Genomic DNA, 24,321 nt, shown 5'->3' on the forward strand with positions numbered 1-24,321 from the left:
CTCCATTAACAATGAGCTCTGCACACAATTGTGTATTGCCTTTGAGGTTGTGGACATAACTAAAGAATGCCTTATGGTTGTCCTTGTCCTGAGAGGCCAAATTTATCTCAAATTTGTCTTTGGTAGACTTTATTTGTCCTCTGAGTTGTTTGTTTAGTTTGATGAGAGTGATTTTATTGTGTTGGGTGCTACATCTCCTAAGTTTTCTATGATTTCTTCCTTCTGTTATACAGCCTATTGATATTATGATCCCACCAGGGTGGCTTGTTTTTTGATATAGTCCTGTACTGCTTCCTGGTGGATACAGCTTCCTCTGTGCAGCTATTAACATGCTTGCAGAGGGTTTTTGTGAACAGTTCCTCATAGGCAGCAGTGTTCTCAAGGTTTATGGGGGCTTGAAAGTTTGGAAGGTTATCACTTAATAGTAGGACGTAAGCCTTAGAGTAGTTCCTGAATATTCCAGGGTTAGCTGGGGTTCCAGGTTTTCTTTTACTTAAAAGGAGATTATTTTGTGGTCTGACCTTACCAAAGAAGACATTACATTAGGGGATGTGTATTAGTGAGGACCAGATCCAGTATGGTTGCACACCTAGTTGCTGCACTGACAGTTTGGTCCAAGGAGTCTGATTTTACAAAATCCAGGAATCTCTTTGCCTTTATGTTTGGTGTCATATATGATTCCTAGTTAATACTGGGGCAATTAAAGTTGCTCATGAATTTGGTACTGGATTGGATGGTGAGTATTTCCAGTAACTTTAAATACATGTTATGCATTTCCTGGGTCATAGAGGGGGAGCTATAGCTTGCAAGGAAATGGTATGGGATTTTGCCTAAGGTGATTTGAACATGGAGAAACCCAAGTGCATTGTCATGTTTCCCCAGCTTTGAGGTTTATTTATTTTTGATTTAAATCAAGAAACCTCCACCTTTAGTTCCCACCTGTGTAATAACTGGTCTAAATGTGTGGAAGGTGGTACTACCTTGCACTGCCTGTGTGCTCTTTGTGCTCTCCATGGCTGTAAACCATGGCTCAGTGACCACACAGACTTCAGCATTGTCTAGGGTGAGAAGAACTTGTAGGAAGTGGATTGTTTGGTTTAGACTTGACAGTAGCACCTCAGACTTTCTTGGTTTTGATTTGATATGTTGGAGGTACTTTCAGTTTGGCATTGCCTAAAAAAAGGCATTATGGGATGACAATGTTTTGCTGATATTTGAAAGCCTAGCAGGGAGAGGTGCACACCATCCCTGGCAAAGCTGATTGGTCTGTTGACAATTTCCTTCAATGCTGACAAATATTGCACCCCCTTAGAATGACACCAGAAACTAAGCCAATTATTAAAAACAGTCATGTTCTCATATTATGGCATCATCCTTGGAGAAGGTAAAATGCTGCTAAGTGGTAGGCTTATGCCAGCCTGGGACACATATTCCAAGAGAAGCTTGATATCTCTCTTCATATAGTCTAGGAAGAAAAACCAGAAACCACGAACCAGGAATCACAAGAATGAGTGAAGCAACTCTAACACAGCAGCTATAATTGAAATAATTGATTTTATTTAGCGCTTTCGTCTTCCTTTATCACAAACTTCTTCAGAATAGTTTAAAACACTCTGATGTCACCATATAAATACACATCTCCATCTCATGATTGGTTAACACACAAAGAACCCCACCCCTGCTATATTACATTTTAAAACGTTATTGACCATTACCCTAAAATCAATATTACAGTAAAATCAATTAAGTTTGCAAATAAACTTACAAATCCCCATGCCATAACCATTCCTTATATTAAATACAAAGATCTGAGCTTTAAAAGTCCAAGATAGACCACCCCTCTTGAGGAACAGTAATATTTTCTCTTTGGTCTAATTTTTCCAAAATTCCTGACACTGACACACTCTCTGTCCAACATGAATTTACATTGGGGGCATTTACCACATTTGTAGCTTCTTCCACTCTCATTCAGGGAATTTACCCTTTCCAATAGTCCCTTAAAAGACACTTCCTTCTTGTACACTATCTTTGGCATCTAGTTCCAGGCTGAAAATACTCCAATGCTTGGTAATAATGTCTCCAATGTCATAAAAATCAATGTTGTAAGGTAATATCATTACTCTTCCAAACCCAGGGTCAGTCCTATTGTCACCTTCTTCCATAAGGTTAAATTCAGCACTCAACAAACTGTGGTATACCCCTTCCTTTCTTTTGTGCTTCACTTCCTCCATAATGATTTTATGAATCCCTCAGGGTAACCTCTCTGAACCAATATACCCTGCAGTACCACACATTCGCTCAAAAAATCATCCAACCCAGAAATCATCCTCGCCAATCTAACGTACTGTCCCTTCACCAGTGCTTTCTTCTGGTGAATGGGATGCCAACTGCTGTAATGCAGCAATGAGTTGGAGTAAGTAGGTTTTCTGTACAACAGGGATGAAAAAAGTTTATGGTCATAATTCTTTTTGATTGTGACATCTAAGTAGTTCAATCTGTCCTTATCTACTACCATAGTAAACTTCAAGAAGGTGGTTGTATTATTTATATATTCAAAAAATTCATTCAACTTTTCCATCCCATCCCTCCAGAACAATACTATATTATCCAGGCAGTGTCCATATAGTGCTCAGGAATCTCTGTAAGGGGAATCAAGAATATATAGGTTTTCCTATTGGGATAACACTATATTGACAAACACTGGGGCACAACAGGCCCCCATCGCTACCCCTTGGGTTTGCCTAAAAAGTTGTCCCTCGAAAACCAAAAAAATTGTTCTCTAACACCATTTCTATACGTGTTCTTAAAGTGTCTGTGGTGTTATGGTCAAAGTCCGTATTAATGACCAAAAAAATCAGAGAACCAATTAAGTCCCTGCTCGTGTGGTATAACAGAGAATAAGTCACATATATCAATAGTGACCATCAATAGCTTGTCATCAGAGGTCCTGCTTTATTTTGGATAAAAAGTCCCAGGAATCTTTAAACAGATAGGGCCTTGTTTTTAATACATGCTTGACCTTTGAATCATTAAATTTAGCTATACAAAAAGTCTTGGATGCCTTAGTGTCCACTATTGGATGGAATGGGGCTCTGGTGATGTTTTTATGAATTTTGGGGATCCCAAAATAGTAGGAATACGAGGGTGTGTAGTATGTAAAAATGAATGCTCATCTATCCTAATTTGCCTGTTTAGTAATAGGTCATCCAAACCCAAATCAATATTCCGGTGGGCTAGATTCAGTTGATGACGAGAAACCTCCACATGTGTGTCACTATATAGGATCTCCAACATTTTGTTTATGTAGTCATTGACATCCATAATGACCAGACCCCCATCCTTTTCTGGTTTCATGACCCTAAGCTGCTTATTGGAAATAATCTGCTGCAATAGTTTGTTCTCCTCCACTGTTAAGTTCTGGACAATGTGTTCAGTGGAATGCTTCCTTAGCTTCCTAATGTCAAGCACACACAGCTTCTCAAAGAGCTGGATCATAGCATGTGCGGGAGGTATAAAAGTGCTGGGCCTATTAATATTCTGTTTCCTAGATAAAGCCCTGTCATTGTCCTTAAAATGTAGTCCAAGGTTCAGCTTCCTACAAAAAAAACTTTAAGCTGTATAAGCGTTTCAACCACATTAGCCCTTTTTGCTGGGGCATAGTTTAACCCTATTTCAAATAGATCGTCCCACTCTGTTCCAATATTAGTCTGACTCAGGTTATAAATTCTAAAATCATTGGAACTATTTAAAATGATGATACAAAGCTCCCCCTCAACATTGTGGTAATTAAGAATCAATTATTCCTGTAAAAGGAATTGTTCTGATTCCTTCTCCTCCTCCCCCTCATAAAATTCTGATCTTGATAAAAATTTTGCCTCGATCCATCCTGGCCTTGCCCTCTCTGATTCATAATTCTCTGAGATCGCCTTAATGGGGGATTCTCTAAAGGGTGGTTCTGTAAAGGGTTGTCTTCTTTATTGCTGTCAAAGTTTGTTTTAGTATCATTATTACCCATTGCTTCCTTCCCTTCCCTTGTGCAGTGGTTAGACCAAAGAGTAAATATTACTGTGTCTCAAGAGGGGTGGTCTGTCTTGGGCTTTGTCAGGCCTGTGATGGCTTTTATGTTGGGAAAACAAAAATGGCCATTAAACAGAGAGTTTATCAGCATTGTTATGACATAGGTAATAAAATGTCAACAATGCCTTATACAGGCATATTCACGAATTTCCTGACCACTCTTTTAAATTTTGTATTATAGACCATGTTGATTTGGGACAAAGAGAGGGTCCAACTGATGAATACTTGGAATTTATTGAAATGAAATGGCAGGTTAGGTTAAATTCTACAATTTTCCTGGATCGAATGACAAAATAACACTTTCCCCTTTTTAAAGCTCAGATCTTTGTATTTAATATAATGAATGGTTGTGGCATGGGGATTTGTAAGTTTATTTGCAAACTTAATTGATTTTAGTGTAATATTGATTTTAGGGTAATGGTCAATCATCATCTTCTTTCGGCTGTTCCCATTAGGAGTCGCCACAGCGGATCATCTGTTTCCATTTCTTCCTGTCCTCTGCATCTTGCTCTGTCACACCAACCACCTGCATGTCCTCTCTCACCACATCCATAAACCTTATCTTAGGCCTTCCTCTTTTCCTGTTACCTGGTAGCTTCATCCTTAGCATCTTTTTCCCAATATACTCAGCATCCCTCCTCAGCACATGTCCAAACCAATGTAATCTTGCCTGTTTGGCTTTGTCTCCAAACCTTTCAACCTGGGCTGACCTTCTAATATACTTATTCCTAATCCTGTCCACCCTCATCACACCCAGTGCAAATCTTAACATCTTTAACTCTGCCACATCCAGCTCAAACTCCTGCCATTTTTTCATTGCCACTGTCGCCAACCCATATAACATAGCTGGTCTCACTACCTTCTTGTAGCCCTTCCCTTTCATTTTTACTGGTACTCGTCTGTCACAAATCACTCCTGACACTCTTCTCCACCCACTCCATCCTGCCTGTACTCTCTTCTTCACCTCTCTTCCACACTCACCGTTACTCTGAACAATTGATCCCAAGTATTTAAACTCATCCACCTTTGCCACCTCTACTCCTTGCATCCTCTCCATTCCTCTATCCTCCTTCTCATTCACACACATATATTCTGTCTTAGTCCTGCTGACCTTCTTTCCTCTTCTCTCTAGGGCATATCTCCATCTCTCCAGTGTCTCCTCCACCTGTCCCCTACTCTCACTACAGATCACAATGTCATCTGCAAACATCATAGTCCACATGGAATCCTGTCTGATCTCGTCTGTCAACCTGTCCATCACCATTGCAAATAAGAAAGGGCTCAGAGCTGATCCTTGATGTAACCCCACCTCCACCTTAAATACATCCATCACTCCCACTGCAGACCTCACCGCTGTCACACTACCCTCGTACATATCCTGTACCACTCTTACATACTTCTCTGACACCCCTGACTTCCTCATACAATACCACAACTCCTCTGTAGGCACCCTGTCATATGCTTTCTCTATGTCTACAAAAACACAATGCAACGCCTTCTGACCTTCTCTGTACTTCTCCATCAACACTCTCAGAGCAAACATTGCATCTGTAGTGCTCTTTCCTGACACGAAACCATACTGCTGATCACTAATCATCACATCCCTTCTTAACCTAGCTTCCACTACTCTTTCTCATAACTTCATGCTGTGACTGATCAATTTAATCCCTCTGTAGTTACTACAGCTTTGCACATCACCCTTATTCTTAAAAATCGGTACCAAAACACTTTTTCTCCATTAGTCAGGCATCCTCTCACTTTCCAAGATTTCATTAAACAATCTGGTTAAAAACTCCACGGCCATTTCACCTAAACATCTCCATGCTTCCACAGGTATGTCATCTGGACCAACAGCCTTTCCATTCTTCATCCTCTTCATAGCTATCCTTACTTCCTCCTTGCTAATCCATTGTACTTCATGATTCACTATCCCCACATCATCCAACCTTCTCTCCCTCTCATTTTCTTCATTCATCAACCCCTCAAAGTACTCTTTCCATCTCCTCAACACGCTCTCCTCGCTTGTGAGTATGTTTCCCTCATTATCCTTTATCACCTTTATCTGCTGCACATCTTTCCTAGCTTGGTCCCTCTGTCTAGCCAATCAGTACAGGTCCTTTTTTCCCTCCTTAGTGTCCAACCTTTCATACAACTCTTCATATGCCTTATCCTTAGCCTTCGCCACATGGTCAATAACATTTTCAAATGTACTATACCAAGGGTGGGGTTCTTTGTGTGTTAACCAGTCATGAGATGGAGATGTGTATTTATATGGTGACATCAGAGTGTTTTAAACTATTCTGAAGAAGTTTGTGATAAAGGAAGGCGAAAGCGCTAAATAAAATCAACTATTTCAATTATAGCTGCTGTGTTGGAGTCGCTTCACTCATTCATGTGATTATAGTCCAGGAAGGTGCATCTCAGATCATTTACACCCACATGGACTATGACCGAGTCATATTGGTACTTGTGGTCCAGTGACCTGAGTGTGTTGGTAATGTTGCAGATCCTGACCTTGATAAGCAACTGACTGTGACTTTCTCCTTACTCAGCCTGGTGTGAGGGACATAAGGGTGTCCCACAGTGGAGTCTCTAATGACCAGAATGTTAGATTGTGTGGTGACTTGCCTTATGGGCTTAGAAGTAGAGGCTCCATGAGATGCGGCTGTACATGTTGATATGGGTATTGCTTTGAAAGTGTGCATTCTGGGCTTTTAAGGGTATTTGTTATGTGTACTTCGTCTAGGAAGTCTTTGGGATTTAGAAAGGTTACATTTAAGTGCCTCAGCATATATGGGTCTATGTGTCTGTTTTGAACTGTGTGTGATGGGTGCAGTGTGTGTACTACTGACAACCTGAATGACATCAGGAGTGCTTTTATGAGAGAGAGCTTTGCCTCCAGTGTCATTATGTAAATGCATCTCTCACATGCCGTGTCAATTTGTTTGAGAATTAACTGGTTGTCAGTAAACATGAGGCAATTTCTGCATTGCCTCAGGATGCCCATATTCACAAAGCCAGGAACGGAGATAGTGAGAATGTTCATGTCTGTGGCAGACCCTGTTTAATTGATTAGACAACTGACGTGAATATATAAAGTATTGTCAGGGACTGTGCTTGTCACAGCAGTCTAGTTGGCCTGTGAGCAGCCAGTTATTGGTCAAATTTCAAGGGTGCTTTTACAGAAAAAAATTCAACTCAAGGTGTCTACATTTATACAGAACACTGACAAACTATTAAGGGGAAACTAATACATAGACCTTGATGTTTTATGGATGAAGTGTTTAGGGAGATATTCTGAAGTTAGGTTAGACAGCAGCAAATCAAGCAGTACTTATTGAAAAGAAAGAATTAGCTTTGTCAAGAAGGATGAAAAGAGGGGATGACAAACTGGGTTTACCATTGTCTTAAAAAAACAATACCTCATTCAATAAGGTCATTGACAACTTTCCACAGTTTTTTTTTCAACAAAATCTGCTCAGTGATGAAATTTGTGCTGCTGCAACACTGTCAGCTTTTCACTCCTTTGTTTCTCATTATAAACTGGATGTACAGTCTAGATCATGCTCTTCCTTTGGCTCTGTTGTGCTCAGGAATATACTTCCATGATGCCTCCCAGGAAATTGGCAGCTAGGGAATCTATCCCATCTTTTGAATCAGACAAAAATGGGTAACATTGGATATGAAAGTTATGTACTTACCGTAACGATAGATTCATATTGTCCTGTTTTCGTTTGATTCTACACCTATCCCTCCCTCCTTCCAGATTATCATTTATTGTACTTCAGAGTACTGGTGGTACTGTATAAGGAGTCTTGCAAACATCAACCTCAGCTGGATGCTTTTTCTCCCCATATTTAAATATCTTTATGCTAGGCTTGGTTTAAGCCTAGATTTGATGTTGTCATTTTCATTCATTCGTCAACGAATGGGTCTTGGATCTGACCTTGGATCCGGCTTGGCTCTATATCTTTCAGATCTTGCTTTCAAGCTCCTCCCCTTACTCATAATGCTCCTAATTCCTGCATTATCTCAGATCTCGTTTGCCGCTCCTATGGTTCGGACTTGGATCATATTCTCTCAAGCTTTGGTTTATTATCACACAAATTTTCGTGAGTAAAAGTAGAGGTTATTTAGCTTTATTCTAATCTGTTTTCACTGTTTCTGTATATCCCTATCCTTCCTTTACCAGTTTTTTCTCTCAGGTATTTCTAGTTACCATAGTTGGTAACCCCTTTTTCTTTCTTACCCGTTTCTTAGGGTAGCTACTTTATTACCATTGTTGGTAATTCCCCATCTCTCTAAACTTCCTTTGTTTAAAAAAAAGAGAGAGTTTCCTCTTTTCTTTCTTCTTTCAACATGGCTGAAAAGACAACAGGTTTTAAGAAGTGTAATTGATGTAGGCATAAGATACCTATCTCTGTCACATTCATTGAGAAATTAATGAAAATGACGTCAGATATAAAAGTTATGTATTCACCATAACATTACATCTGTGTTGTCCATTTTCATTCATCCTGAACTTCCTTCTTTCCTTCCCACTCTCTTTCTCCTTTGTGAGTGATCTGATAGAAATCCTGGAACCACTGTTGCTGTTTGGACCCTTACTCTGTCCTCCTATTTTCTGTAAGTTATGATATATCCTTTTTTTGGATTGAGCAGGAAACTCGATCTGAGGTCATGCAGGAGTTAGGGGCATTACTGGTAAGGGGAGGAGCTCTAGAGTCAGATCCAAGAGTCTGGAAAATATGTGGCCGAGCTGGATCCAGGGTTTGATCTGAGACCCATTTGCTGAGAAAGAATGAAAATGGACAGCATAGGTGGAACGTTATGGTGAGTACAAAACTTATTTTTCAATGACATATCATATAGGTTAGTGGACAGACTTGGTTTGAGGTATTCAGGGAGAGGTAGAGAGAGATTATGCATTGGGAAGAAGTCAGAGGCCCAGATCCACATGTTTGGATGTGCCAAGACCACATCTGAGTCCCATTTGTTAAACTAGATGAAGCTAAGGCAACATGTATCTGTCATTATGGTGAGAACATAACTTTCATTTTCTTTTTGGAGTGCTTTTATTAATGAGAGTTGATTGGGATGGGAATGTTTTTAAACTGAAATGTAATATTGAGTATTGTTTTTATTTGCTGTACTGACAGATGATAGTGCTGGAGCTTTACCAAATTTGATGTTTGAAGGACTGCAATGGTTAGTTGGGTCTGGAACATTTGCTGCATATATGGCCAATTTGAGTTGTCTTGAGTTGTGCCATCTTGGCTAAGTAAGGCTTAGATTTATAGATTTCCCTGATGGAGATCAAAGAAAAAGCCATGTGGTGCTGACAGATAGGACGGTCCTGATGCTATCAAGGTTACCATTGATCATGTGCAGATAACTATAGGGATAAAAAAGAAAAACTTTCAGGCTGCCCCTGTTGGCTGCCTCAGTGATGGCCCCTCTTTGACGACTTTCACCCCTGGTGATGAGGGAACAAATGGGTCATTAGCAGAGTGGGGGTAAAAACTGCAAAAGGTACATAATTTTATAGCACATTTACGCAATAAAGGTGCAAAATCTTCACTGCTATGTCTTGATTGTAATGGCAGTGTATTACCACCCCCCTGAGAGCAGGAGCTTCCAAGAAAATGTGAGAAACTGTGATTAGTGGAAAGGAAGGACTATAGCATAGAGTCCATGAATGATGATCCTGTCATAGTGCATTTGGTGCATTAAGAATGTATCTGTTGTATTTGCCTTGGTTACCAAATGTAAGGACAATTAATATGAATAAAATTTCCTATTGAAGTTTGAAGGTGTAATTGCACTGTTTATCCTGGTACAGGAAGGAACACCTGAGTACTCCAGTGCTCTACAAAGAGCTGCAACTGCTTGTAGAAGCTGTGCTGATGCGATGCTCTGATTTTTCACCACCAGTTTCAAGTAAGAGGCATGTGGTAAGTCTGAGAGATATATTTCTGTTGTACACATTAAACAAGCATTTGTTGTCAGTGAGGATTTCCTTAAATTGGAGGCAGAATCCAGTAATATCGGTTAAAGACGTGTGGACTACAAAATGCAGAAGTGTCAGTGAAGAAATGGAAATTAAAATAGCAATTTGTCTAGCTTTTTCCAAATGATTGGGTGGTGAATGTGTCGGTGTGTGTGTGTGTGTGGGGGGATAATAATCACTGCGCCCCCCCCCCACACACACACCCTATTTAAATATACCAAATCCGAGAACGCACTACATTGAAGTAAACGGAAATTTCCCCCTACAGAGATTTTCCGTTTAAACGTTCGATGTAGTGCACTTTCGCTATTCTCATGTCGACAATATCGTATTCGATATTGTTAGACTTCGAGATTTTAATATAGACCCGTAATGAACATTCTTTGCTTAAAATAAACAATCTGAAGTAGTTAACTTCATTTTATCTTCAACCTGTGGGTATTCGGATCCATATCGGATAGGAGCCGGCAACTTTACAAGCATCTGCTTCGAGCTCCAAGCTCCTCCCCCTTACCCATAATACACCACCATCTACTGCCTTCCCTCAGATCTCGTTTGCCGCTTCATGCATCAGCATCGTGATCTCCACAGCTCTGAGCTTTCAGTGGTACTGTAAGTGCTTTTTGGGGTTGTTCTAGTGAGTTTTTCACTGAGTTAGTTTCCCTTTTCCTCCCCCTCGCTAGTTCATTGGTTTTCAAAAAAAAGTGAGGTAGTTTTTGTGTAGTTCCTTCCCTTCCTTAGCATGTGTGTGGTCAGGCTAGGTTTTTTTTTTGGTGACTGGGTGTGTTGTTTGTTTTGCTGTGATGTCTGATCAGTTTAAACCAACCTTTAGAAAATGCACAGAGTGTGGCCATAAGCTTTCACCAGCAGATAGCCACACTCTGTGTGTTGTTTGCTTGGGCGTTTCTCACTGGTCCGTCCAATGCAGCATTTGTGCAGGGTTCAATCCTAGGGTCCTAAGAGACAGACAGGCCAAACTCTTGGCTAAAGGCCTGCTTCCAGTGTCGACCTTAGATTCATCAACGGTCACTGCATCGGCTTTTTCTTCTGCAGCTCCTGCTCAAACCCCCCCCCCCCCCTCAGGGTGGGACTTACCCTCCCGTTAGACCTGCTGAAGGGGATATTATCAAAGGGTGAGACAAAGAAAAAAGGGACTGACAAAAGGATTCAGAGAGAGAGAGAAACAAGGATAAGAAAGTAAGAGGTCTCCTGATCAGGAGGCCTTCCCTAGCCCGCCTTCTAAAGTTTCGAGACCTGTTTCTCCTCGGTTCCACTCCCCCAGATTTTCCCCAGAGCCTACGGAGCCAAGGCCTTCTTCCAGATCATCCCAGCCACCAGCCAGATCCAAGTCGGTCGCATCCACTCACTTGACTCATGGTGTTTCAGAAATGGACATGGACAGGATGATGAGGAGATTTATTCGGACCCAAATCCAGAAGGGAGTCTTGCAGGCCACTCTCTCTATGGAGGGGCGACCTTGATGCCTTTCTTCCACCCGATTTCTCCTTCCCCGATCCGGCCTTCGGTTTTGGGATACATGGATCCGAGGATCTTCAGAGCTGGGGATTTGGCACCGATAGTTCCACCAACCTTGACTCCAGTGATTACCTTGAGTTCCTCAGATCCGACTAGCTCGTATCCGAGCAGCTCTCAGGGCCGAGGACTGGGATTCGGACCAGAGGGGATGGATGTGTCTTCGGCTCCGACCTTGTCGGATCCAGGCCATTCCTTCAGAGCTCCGGTTACCTTAGCCTCGGCTCTGATGCTCATGACAGATCCGGGGAGAGCTTCCTCCTTGTTTGGCTCTAAGGAGGTATACTCTCCTTTGGCATTCAACATGGTGGAGAGGGTTCTCTCCCAAGGATCAAGACCCCAGCCTATTCCCTTGGATTCCGCCCAGACTCCCTCGGACTCGGTTGCGACTCCCTTCATCTTGTCTCAGGTACAGCCCATGCTAGAGGAGCCCCAGGCGGTTCCCATGGAGGAACTCCCCGCTGCTCGAGAGCCCTCTTCAGAGAGTCCCACTGAGGAGGGGCATCGTAAGCACACGTGCAAAAGGAGGCACTTGGACTCCCCTGAGTTCCTCACCGAGGACATTGATTTGGATGAAGGAGAAGGTTCCCCCAGGTCACCTCCCGAGGATGTCTCCTTTGGAGACATCATGGAGATCTGCCAGAGGGGAGGTTGGTCAGCCCCAAAACCTTCAGACGAATCAGTGTTCCTGGCGGCTTCTGGCATGGGCCCATCTACTTCCTGGGTGTCCCCGTCAGCAGATCCTTTAGTGGATCTTATCACCACTTGGGCATGGAAGGAGCCGGACACCGTAGAGCCGATACCAAAGCACCCAGATAAAATTCTCTCTCCACCCTCTGACAGACTGGCCTGGTATAAAGGATTCCCTGTGGATGCTATGGTGGTTGCAGCACCCACCAAGAGGGAACTGGCTCAAGAGAGTTCCTCGGTCCACCCTCCGGATAAGGAATCTAGGGCTATGGATCGATTTGGGCAGAGAGTGTATTCTTCAGCGACATTTTCCATCCGAGCGCTGAACTATTTGGCACACGTCATATGACTGCAGTGGGATCTAGTCACAGAGTTAACTGAGTCGCCCTCAGAGTCTTTGTCACAGGAGGATAAGCGTCTGTTCTCCGCGAAGATGTCTATTCTGAAATCAGTGTCGAACACGTCCATGCGCCTCCTTTCTCATGTTACGGAAGGAGCAGCTAGGGCAGCTGGGACTGGCTTTCCTATGAGGCAACACACTTGGGTCAGATTGTGTCAGTTTGCGGACCCCTGCAAGGCATCTTTTACGAATGCCCCCTACAGTGGTTCTTCTCTGTTTGGGAAGACTGTCCGTGACACCTTGTCCAGAGTGAGAAAGACGGGATGACCTTGTCTGCCGTCCGAATCCGTTTCCCTAACCCTCAAAGATCCTTTTCCCAGAATCAGAGAGGGCAAAAGAAAATGTGGTTCCAGAAATCTCCATTTTCCCGGGACTCTTTGGACAACTCATCCCCTAGAGGCAGAGGGGGACATGATAGACACCATCCCAGAGGCAGAAGGGATCCGAGGAACTTTGGGTCTAGGGAGCCCTTCTCGGACAGGCCTGTGCAGCAACCCTGAGGGGTTGCCCAACTGCCCTACTCTGGAGGCAGTCAGGGGAAGATTATCATTGCACCCGGTGGCATGGGAGTTCATAACTGCATATCGCTGGGTGCTACAAATAATATCCAGAGGTTACACCATCCCGTTTGTTGTCCCTCCAGTCAGACCAAAGTGCCTCTCAGATGTCCCACCCACTCAAAGGGAGATGGCAGTGCCAGACGTTTCCAAGCTACTTCAAAAACGAGCCATCGAACCGATCCCCCCCGATCAGTCCGGGTTAGGCGTTTACTCCAGGTTCTTTTTAGTGCCAAAAAAGACTGAGGACCTCAGACCCATTTTGGACCTGTCAACCTTAAACCTGGCTGTCGCCATTCAGAAATTCCGGATGGTCATCCTGCAGTCCATTCTACCTTATCTTCGAGAATGCGACTGGATGTGCTCGATAGATCTCCAGGAAGCTTACTACCATATCAAGATACACAGAAGCTCCAGGAGATTCCTTCGCTTCCGGCTGGGAGCCAGTCATTTCCAGTTCCGTGGCCTACCCTTCGGTCTCACCACAGCCCCCAGGGTGTTCACCAAGGTAATGGCAGTAGTAGCGGTTCACCTGAGGCTTCAGGGGATTCAGGTATTCCCTTACCTAGACGACTGGCTCCTCACTGCTTCCACCAAGCATCTTCTTTGCTAAGCCAGGGATTTCTTCCTACATCTTGCAGCCTTTTTAGGGATTATGGTCAACGCTCCCAAGTCACTCTTGAATCCTATACAGATCTTGGACTTTATCGGGGCACGGCTGGTCACACTTCAATTGAAAGTCTTCCTATCTCCAGACAGGGTCCAGAGTCTAAGGGCTCATGTATCACTGATTCTTGGCCCCAGGATGCCGACGGTGGCGGATGTTCTCAGAGCCTTGGGCTCTATGGCTGCCACAATTTCTCTCCTCCCCTGCACGCGTCTTCACATGCGTGTTCTACAATGGACTCTAGCCGTACAGTGGTCTTGGCTGGATCTCCCCATGGAATACCCAATTCATATCAGCAAAGCCTGCAGGGCGTCACTTCTCTGGTTGGTCCAGTCTCCGGAGATTGTAGCGGGATGCCCCTTTGTTCCATCCACAGCCCAAGCCACAGTGACCACGGACGCCTCCCAGCTAGGGGGGGGGGATTATCTGGGAAGGATGGTCCAAGGCACGTGATCCCAGATCAAGACCAGACTGCACATCAATGTACTGGAGATGAGAGCAGTGCTTTTAGCATTGCAGGCCTTCCATACTGTTCTTCCTCTGGGAACTATTGCAATTCAGTCAGACAACATGTCTGTTGTCTGGTACATCAACAAACAGGGAGGAACCAGATTTTACCCTCTGTGTCACGAGACCATGACAGTTTTGGAGTGGGCGATCTCCACCAGTCGGTTTCTGATTGCAACGCACATCCCGGGACGCTCCAACAGTTTAGTGGACAAATTGAGTCGGGCTATTCTGATGCAATATGAGTGGTCTTTAAAGCAGTCAGTGGCGAGGAGATCTTCCTTGCGTGGGGTCAGGCTTGCTGCAATCTCTTTGCATCTCCTTCCAACGCGAAGTGCAGCGAGTTCTTCACTCTGATCCCCTCACCAGGGGAACCCCCAGAGATGCACTAGTCCATGCTTGGCCTCCTGGGCTTCTGTAAGCTTATCCCCTGTTACCACTCATTCCGAAGTTTATTCAGAAGGCTTGTAGACTGAGGTGCAAGATGATCCTCATTGCCCCGTTCTGGCCTCATCATGTTTGGTTCCCCTTCCTCTGGTCTCATGTTCTAGCTCCTCCTTGGATTCTAGATCCCTGCCCGGATCTCATTTCTCATCCTTCGGGCATCTGTCCGCCCAACCTGGACAGCCTCAAGCTGACAGCTTGGTTGCTCCAGTTCCCTTAATTGCCAGGACTCCAGTTCTCTCATCTTCAGTAAAAGCTATTCTGGTAGCAGCTCACAAATCTTCCACCAGGAAGATTTACTGCAGTAAATGGAAACAATTTTCTATTTGGGCATCTGAGAGAAAGCTGGATCCTTTCACGGCCCCTGTATCCGCAGTCCAGGATTTTTAGCCAGCATTTTTCAACAAGGGGCCAGTTCTTCCACTGTGAAAGTACAAGTGGCAGCTATTTCAAATTTTCATGTTGGCAAGAACATAAATGCCCAGGCCTCTTCTAGATTGTGTAAGGCTTTTCTTAAAGGAATTTTTCTTTTACGCCCTCCAGTTAAGAATCCTGTTCCTCCTTGGGACCTTACTTTGATTCTTCAGGTCTTGGTTGCTCCCCCCTTTGAACCTGCAGCTTCAGTGGATTTAAAGTTTCTATCCTGGAAGACAGCCTTCCTAGTGGCTATTACTTCGGCTAGGAGGGTTTCTGAGCTTCAGGCCTTGTCTGCTGTGCTCCCTTATTTGATCTTCCATAAGGATAGGGTTTCTCTCTGCACGAGCCATTCTTTCTTACCAAGCATGGCATCTGAATCAAACATTAATCAAACAATTAATCTGCCTGTTTTCTTCCCAAATTTTCAAACCTCAAACATTAATCAAACAATTAATCTGCCTGTTTTCTTCCCAAATTTTCAAAACAAAGGTGACTATAAACTGCATTTACTAGATGTTCATAGACAACTTTGTTTTTATTTGCACAGAACAAAGCCCTCCTTTTCTAAGCCCTTTTTGGGTAAGGCCATCTCCAAAGTTTCTTTAGCTAGATGGATTACTCTATGTATTTTGCAGATTTACAAAGACAAAGGATTGTCTCCACCTGGTTCGATTAAGGCTCACTCTACCATTCTATGGCGACATCTGCTGCTTTCTGGTCTAGGGTGTCATTGGATGACATTTGTGTGGCAGAAAATTGGGCTAAGTTGCATACTTTCATTTCTCATTATAAGTTGGATTTAATCTCTAGAGGGAGAGCATCTTTTGGCTCTGTGGTGCGCCGGAATATCCTTCCATGAGGGCCCCCCAGAGGCGTGAGTAGCTGGGGACTCTGTCCCACAGGTTGAAGATAAAATGAAGTTAACTACTTCAGATAAAGAAGTTATGTACTCACATAACGTTCCATCTGAGTAGTTATACTTCATTTTTCTTCAACCGTCCCACCCTCCTTCCCCCGAACTTTCTCATGTTATGGTCATGTTATGGTTTCTTTCTAGTTTGAGTTGCTGTTTAGTTTGGTTTGCAGCAAACTCGATCTGAGGGAAGGCAGTAGATGGTGGTGTATTATGGGTAAGGGGGAGGGGCTTGGAACTCAGAGCAGATGCTTGTAAAGTTGCCGGCTCGGATCCGATATAGATCCGAATACTCACAGGCTGAAGAAAAATGAAGTATAACTACTCAGATGGAACGTTATGGTGAGTACATAACTTCTTTTTATTATAACTGTGGCTATTTCCATATTTCTAATTACATTTTCTCTTTTTTATATTTTATTTATTTATTGCTTATGCATAATCTATCAAAATACATAAATACAGAAAAAAATGCATATGTGTATTTTGGAAAGTGAGTTTATATACTAAATACAAAATCTCTCATTTTTAAAACAGGACATGTCTTTATTAAATTATTACACATGGTGTAGGCAATCATACATTTATATAAATGAAAACAAACCATGTTGACATCATTTTAGTTGCAAAAATTATACATCACAAACCATATTGACATCATTTTAGTTGCAGACATTATACATCACTTATAATCTATCCAGTCATTGTCAGTCAAACATTACATAGATCATTCACATCCTGCCTTCTTTTAAACCTCATTCCTCCTCTGCATGTATTGTTCCCACAATTCCCAATTTTTTATGTAATTTGCTCCTACCATTTTCTAAAGTTCCTAATTCCAGTTGTTTTATTTCTATTACTATATTTACTGCTTCTAGTAAAGTTGGTTTAGACTTGGATTTCCATTTTCTAGTAAATGCTTTTTTGTCAGCGACCATAATTAGACTCAACAAGGCCTCACTATGTCTAGGCAATTTCAATTCAGTATTATAGCCATACTTCTTAACTATCTAGATTTTCTCAGAATGTCCACATTTTTGCTAATATTTTTGGTCAGTTCCTCATAAAATTTGTGATTTTCTGGCAAATCATTATGGATTTAAGTCACTAAATAATGACAAGACATTTGAGTTTCAGACTTCATATCCTTACGAAAAATATAATAATGCAAAGCCTGCTATTCTAGCAACTAAGTTTGTATGAAAAATATTTAAAATCCGTACTTATTTTGGGGACTTAGTCCCCCCCAATATTTTTAGCCTTGTCCAGGTTTCTTGCATCGAGAACTTGAGAGTATGATCATAACTCAAAAAATAATTTCCTTAATTATATCAATTTGCTCACCAAGTATCTCGGACAGAGCAGTCTGCAGGGAATCTGTAAATTCTGCCAACTCATTACACTCCCAGGAAATATGTTCCCAATGGCCTCTTTCTTCCTCATCACGTCTCCAACATTTGCTATCAGCCTGAGGAAAAATTCTTTGGAGTCTACTTAGGGTATAAAAATACCTTGGTAAACACTTCTAAGCAAAGATCCTAAATCTTCTAGACTTTATTGCATAATTGTGAAACATACATATTTCTCCCCATTGTTTATTTGTGAATTGCTTATCCAGTCCAATTCTTTCATACCTCCTCTGATTGGTTCTTATAGTTGTCATGCAATGTTTTGTATGCTGTACTAATTATTATTTTTCAACAGCAGCTTCTGCTCTAGAGTCTACTAAAAACTCTACCAGTGCTGGTCTTTCATTTAGGACCCCCCTATTTCTTTCTCTTTGCCTATACTCTGATATCAGTCCTTGACAGGGAAGGCAATCTCTAATCTGCAGTCCAAATAAATTTTTGGCATCTTCCCATTCTGTTACCTTTCCCTCTGTAGTTATTTGGTTCCAGTACATTTTATTTATTTATTTATTTTGTTTTATTTTATTTTACATTTGTTTACTGGGAAAGTCCAACTGGGACAAGACCCATTTTCTGCGGAGGCTTGGGGAGAAAAGCTCCACATATATAGATTATATAAAACTTATACAAGAAATTATGCAAAACTTGTAGAAGAAATTATACAAAACTTGTACAAGAAATTATACAAAAAATATACAAGATATAAAGTACACCATAAATTATATTCTATGCTATTATAGCTGACATTTTATTATACAATCATCTGATATAATTCCTTATTGTAGTGTAGACATTGTAGTTTCTCAAAGTAAGCTGAGGAAGGGTTTGTAGAGGGAAACTGAATAGAAAAGGATGAGGTTAGAGATTGTCGAGACATGAGAGAGCGTAGATTATGAGGTGGTCAGGGAAGAGGAAACGTATGACCACAACTATTAAAACTAGTTAGCCTGGAGTAGTACAGGAGCAAAGCCAGGTGTCATTAAGATAATTTTTAAATATCTTTTTGAATTGGTTGGTATTTGTGTTGGTTCTGATGCTGTGGGGTAGTAAATTCCACCTTGTTGCTACATGATGAGAAAACAGGGAGTCCTTTGCCATATTAGTAGCTTTGAACACTTGTAGTAGAGATTTATTCGTTGAGTGAAGACTTCAGTTTGTGATATGAGGCTGGAGAATACTTACAAGGGCAGCATTTTTTCAGGTTGATATACTAGTGTGTGTGCCATGGTTAATTGGTTATATGACAGAAGTTGTGGGAGTTCTAACTAGGAGAGGTTTTTTAAGGAGTGACAGCGGTGGGTATGATGTGGGCAGTCAGTTATAAATTAAGATATTATATTGTAGCTTGTTTCAAGTTTAATTAAAGCTGTCTTTTTAAGGTTGGTGAAAATTGGGGAAGCATACAGAAATGTTGATAGAAGATGGATTCTTGCAATGGCAACCCTACAGGTGTAAGATACTTTTTATTTCTGTAAAGAATACCAATTTTTTGTGAACTTTATTAAACAATAATTGTTTGTGCTATGTGCTGGTCAAATCTTAGGTTGTTATCTATTATTACTCCTAGTAGTTGTGTTTGTGAATTGGCATTAATTTTAGTATTATTCCTAGCTGTGTTGTAGAAGGTGCTGGGAGGGGGGGATCTTGTGGGTTAGAAGATAATCAGTTTTGTTTTATTGGGGTTGAGTATGAGCTGATGTGCCATAGCTCGGTATCTGAGAATGATTTTTGGTTATATCATGGAGGTGTTGCAGGTTATTAACGGCACATGTAAGTGTTGTGACGTCTGCATTTTGGATAGTTGAAGCCAGTGGGGTAGCATTATGGGGGTTGTTTGCAAAAATAGTGAAGAGTAGCAGCCCAAGAATTGAGCCTTGAGGTACTCCTGGTGTGACGGGAAGGGGGGGGGGGGTAGGACATTAAGCCATTTTACAGATTGTTAGCGGTCCTGTAAATAGCTACAGAACCATTGAAGTGCAGAGGGGCTGAGGTTCAGTTTGGAAAGTGCATTTAATAGTCTGGGGTAGGAGACCATATCAAAAGCCTTGGACATGTCCAAAAAGACTGCAGAAACTGTTTTATCATTGCTTCTGAGTTGGTTGATGGTATTGGTGAAACTGATGAGTGCAGTTGTAGTACTATGATGGGGCCTAAAGCCATGTTGACATGTTGCTAGAAGGTTATTGAAAGTAAGATAATGAATCAGTCAGCTCTGTGGAATTTCTGCCTTTGTGTAAGGGGATAATGTGTGCGATTTTCCATATTGCTGGGACATATTCTGCTATAGACCTGTTAATAAGGATTGACACGAGATAAGATATGGCTTCAGCTGCTAGTTTTAAATATTCATCTGGTAACTTGTCAGCTACTATTGAAGAGGATTTAAGTTTTTGAGTAGTTTCTTAATGGTAGCTGTGGGAACAGGCTGAAAGGAGGAGTTGTAGTTAATATTGAGAGGTTTAGTGGACCGGAGTTCTGCTATGGTGACCCCTAACTGGGAAAAGCTGAAAGAAAAACAACAAGTGATAGTACACTTTCAGTGAAGTATTTATTGAATTCTTCTGCAATGGTGGAAGGAGAGTGTAGTAAGTTGGGGGGGTGGAGGGATAGTGGAATGTCCTGAGTGGAGAATGGCATTTATGCTACTCCAAACATTTTTGGAGGTTATGTTGGTGTTTCTGTTGCAGGTTATAGTAGAAGTTCTTTTTTTCTAGATTGATTTGGTGTTTAGCCTTGTTTCTACTTTGCTGGAATGCTATATGGTTGATTTGGGTTTTACAGGTGAGCCATGTTTGCAAAGCTTTGTCTCTTTTCCTAAGGAGCATTCTGGTGTCATTAGTTAGCCACGTTGTGTATGTGGCCTTAATATGAATTGACCTTGGAGGGCCAATTTGTTTAGAATTTCAGGGAAGGTACTGTTGAAATAATCTACTGCACCATCAAGGGGCAGGTTTTTTAGTAGAGACATTTTTTAGGGTATTGATTAGGTCTTGGGGGTTAAAGTTTTTTTTTACTGTGGATTTGGCGGAAAGTGATGAGCTTGATGGTACTGATGTTTTTTCTCAATAGATAGATTTTTTAAACACCATTATTGAATTATCACTTGTGACAATGGCAAATTTACATTTATATAAAAATAATCAAACTGTATTAGTAAGTCCATATTTACAAACATTATAGTCCACATATATTACTTTATATCATATAACCTAAGCAACATTACATAAATTATTCACTTCCTGCCCCCCTCTTCTTTAATCAAGAAACATCTTTATTAAACCATCACTTATAACACAGGCAATCATACATTTATATAAATGAAAACAAACCACACCAACACAATCCTAGTTGAAGCATTTTATATCACAAACCATACGAACACGCTCCCAGTTGAAAACATTATGCATCACTAGTAATCTACCCAATCATTTTCAAACATTAGATAGCTCATTTAAGTCCTGCCTTCTTTTAAACCTTATTCCTCCACTGTATGTATTGTTCCCACAATTCCCATTTTTCCTATGTAGATTGCTCCTACCCTTTGCCTTACCATGTCTAAACAATTCAGATTCTGTATCATAGCTCAGAAAAGTCATCTCCCTCATCACAACAGTCTACCCACCCAACATCTCCAACAGTGCGTCCTTCAGGGAGTCCTTCAAGTCTGCCAACTCGAAGCACTCCAAGAAAATATGTTCTCATTTACCTCTTTCTTCTTCAACACCCCCCCAAAATTTGCTGTCTACCCGAGGAAAAATTCTCAGGAGTCTACTTGGGGTATAAATATCTATGTAAAGATTTCCAAGCAAAAATCCTTAATCTTTTAGATTTTTTTGCATATTTGGGAGACATTCATATATCCTCCCATTGTTTGTTTGTGAATTGCTAATCCAGTCTCTCTTCCCCATCCTTTCTAACCTCCTCTGATTGATTCTTATAGTTATCATACTATACTTTATATGCTCTGCTAATTATTATTTTTTTAATGGCAGCTTCTCTTCTAGATTCTAGTAAAAACTCTACCGGTGCTAGTCTTTCATTTAGGACCCCCCCCCATTTCTTTCTCTTTGCCTATACTCTGATATCAATCCTTGATAGAGAAGTCAATCTCTGACCTGCAGTCCAAATAAATTCTTGGCATCTTCCCATTCTGTCATCTTTCCCGCTCTAGTTATTTCCTCCCAATACCTTGTCTCCTTTACCAGATTGCTCCAGTAAATTCCAGCCCTCTCTTCTCTATTATCTATATCCCTAATTGCAGTCATCCCTATTGGCAGAATCTCCTTTCTCCATTCCCTTGTTGGCTTAGTTCTTAGGATACTTTCTTGTATTTTATAGAAGTAATATTCTGTATGATTATTATTATTCTCCTTAAAAGCCTGCATCCAAAATCCTAGTCTCTCCCTGTTTCTTAAGCTTCCCCCATGTTTCATCACCATCCCTTTTCACTCTGAATTATAGTTTTCTGCTTGTGCTATGTATAGGCACCTTAACTGTGTAACTCTGAAATACCCCTTCAAATCACGTAATCCCAATCCTCCCGTTCTGCTGGAAATACCAGCTTATCCCACTTGTCTCTTGCTCTCTTCCCCTCCCAGATAAAGTCCTTCAGCTCTTTACTAATTGCTATCCACAGCTTCTCCTCTGGTTGGTAACAACATGCTTCACCTTTGTACAAGAGGATTCACTTTATAAGCACGAAATACTGGAATATCGAATTTCAGTATTTCGAGATTATAAAGTCGAACTTCCAAAATAGTGAAAACCCATAACCACAAATCCGGAATTGTCAAATTCACGGTTTTGGTGGTGCGCTACGTTATGTGGGATGAACTGTGTGCCTGATTTATGTTTGGTATGTGGATATGGTTGGAGATTAAGGTAAGTGAATATTTGTTTATGGGTTTTGGGTGGAGATTTGAGTGTATGTGAGTGTGTTCAGAAGTTTTAGGTGTGAGTTAGGGTAGGTAGGTAAGAGTATGAGTGTGTAAGTGTTGAAAGTGGTGGTTGTACATTTGTGATGTGTGTGTGTGAGGGGACTGTAGAGTATGTAGAGGTGAGTTTACTGTCTTTTTCTGTTTGGTGCAACTTCACAGTTAGTATATATAAGTAGCAGGGGTGTGGGGGGTGCTTATAAGTAAGGTAGGTGTATTTATTTATTTATATTGTGTTTGTGTGTGTTTTGTTTGTTTGTTGTAATGTGTGGAGGTTGGTGTATGTGTTGTGTGGTGTATGGTGTGTTTACGTTCGCTGTTTTGAATTTCATTGTATTATAGTCTCGAGATACGGAAATTCGATATTTCAGTATTTCGAGATTTTAATATAAAGTGAATTTGTATAAGACTAATGGAACTAAAAACATTTTAACTGCTTGTATCTTACTATCCATATCCATATAACAAAGCTTCCATTTTCTCAGTTTTTGTATTATCTTTTCTTCAGTCTCTTCCCACATATTCTTAGCTACCACATCAAAATGATTTTTAAACCATACTCTTAAATACTTAATTTATCATGTCCCCATAGGAAGCAGCGGTGGTACAGCGGTAGCATTGTTGCCTCACAGCAAGAGGTTCTCCTGTTCGATTCACGACTGGAGTGCCTTCTGTGTGGAGTCTGCATGTCCTCCCCATGGTCAAGTGCCTTCGAAAGACATGCATCAATGGGCGTGCCTTCGCTGAAGGTTGGGCGTCGGGCTGGCAACTTGGCACCATAAAAAAATCTCCTGCCAATCATTAGCGGACCGGAGTTCCGCTGTGGCGGCCCCTAACCAGGAAAAGCCGAAAAGACAAACAACATCATGTCCCCATAAATATGGATATTGCTGAACAAATTTATATGTGGGTACATAATTTACTGCTGTTCCCTTTGTTTCAGCTTCATTCATTTTGTATCCCGAAAAGATCTGAAACTGTCTTAAAATCTTCCATAACACTGTAATGTCTCTTTCTGGTTTTGTCAGGTATAAAATAATATAATCTGCAAACAGAGCCAGCTTTTCTTGACTACCATACCAATTAGATCCTTGAATTTGAGTCCCTTGTTTTTTTTTTTTTTTTTGCCAGTGGTTCTAAATGTAATGCAGATAACAAAGGGGAAGGAGGACACCCCTGCCTGTTTCCTCTACTCAAGAAGAAATTATTAGAGAGGACCGCACCCACTTTAATTTTCACCTCTGATCCTTTATATATCCTCCTAATCAACCTTATATTTTTTTCAGGAAATGCAAATGCTACCATTGCCCTACTCATAAAGTCCCATCTTACGCTGTCAAATGCCTTCTCTCCTTCATGACCCACCACCAGCAATGCTGTTTTCTTATATTTTGCTTCCCTCTGGATCATCAATATTCTGTTAATGTTGTCAAATGTTTGCTTTCCCTCCACAAAACCACATTGATTCTTATCTAGCAATGTTGGCATTACTTTTGCCATTCTTTTAGACATTATAGATATGAACACTTTATAATCATGGTTTAGTATTGAAATAGGCCCGTATGAAGCTGGATCTGATATGTATTTACCCTCTTTAGGTATTACAGCTACCACAGCTTTCTTCCAGGATGTTGGTACTTCTCTTCCTCTTAAAATACTGTTAAGCAAAACCTTCCAGATCTTTATCAGTTTCTTCCTTCCTAGCTTCCAAACTTCCACAGGAATACCATCTATTCCTGTGGGCTTTCCTGTAGATTGGTTAT

At 41.3% G+C, this 24,321-nt stretch overlaps 1 protein-coding gene across 1 annotated transcript in view; it reads left to right on the forward strand.

Moving 5' to 3' along the window:
- The window catches only part of MEI1 (meiotic double-stranded break formation protein 1), a 2,282,292-nt gene that overhangs the window by 924,367 nt on the left and 1,333,604 nt on the right, over positions 1-24,321 (forward strand). The window contains exon 11 of the mRNA XM_044073933.1: positions 9,920-10,031. Within this exon, the coding sequence (XP_043929868.1) occupies positions 9,920-10,031 (112 nt within the window). The remainder of the gene's footprint in view (positions 1-9,919; positions 10,032-24,321) is intronic.

This window comes from Protopterus annectens, chromosome 1.part0 (genome assembly GCF_019279795.1).
Source record: "Protopterus annectens isolate FY-2018-M chromosome 1.part0, PAN1.0, whole genome shotgun sequence".
Lineage (NCBI taxonomy): Eukaryota > Metazoa > Chordata > Ceratodontiformes > Protopteridae > Protopterus > Protopterus annectens.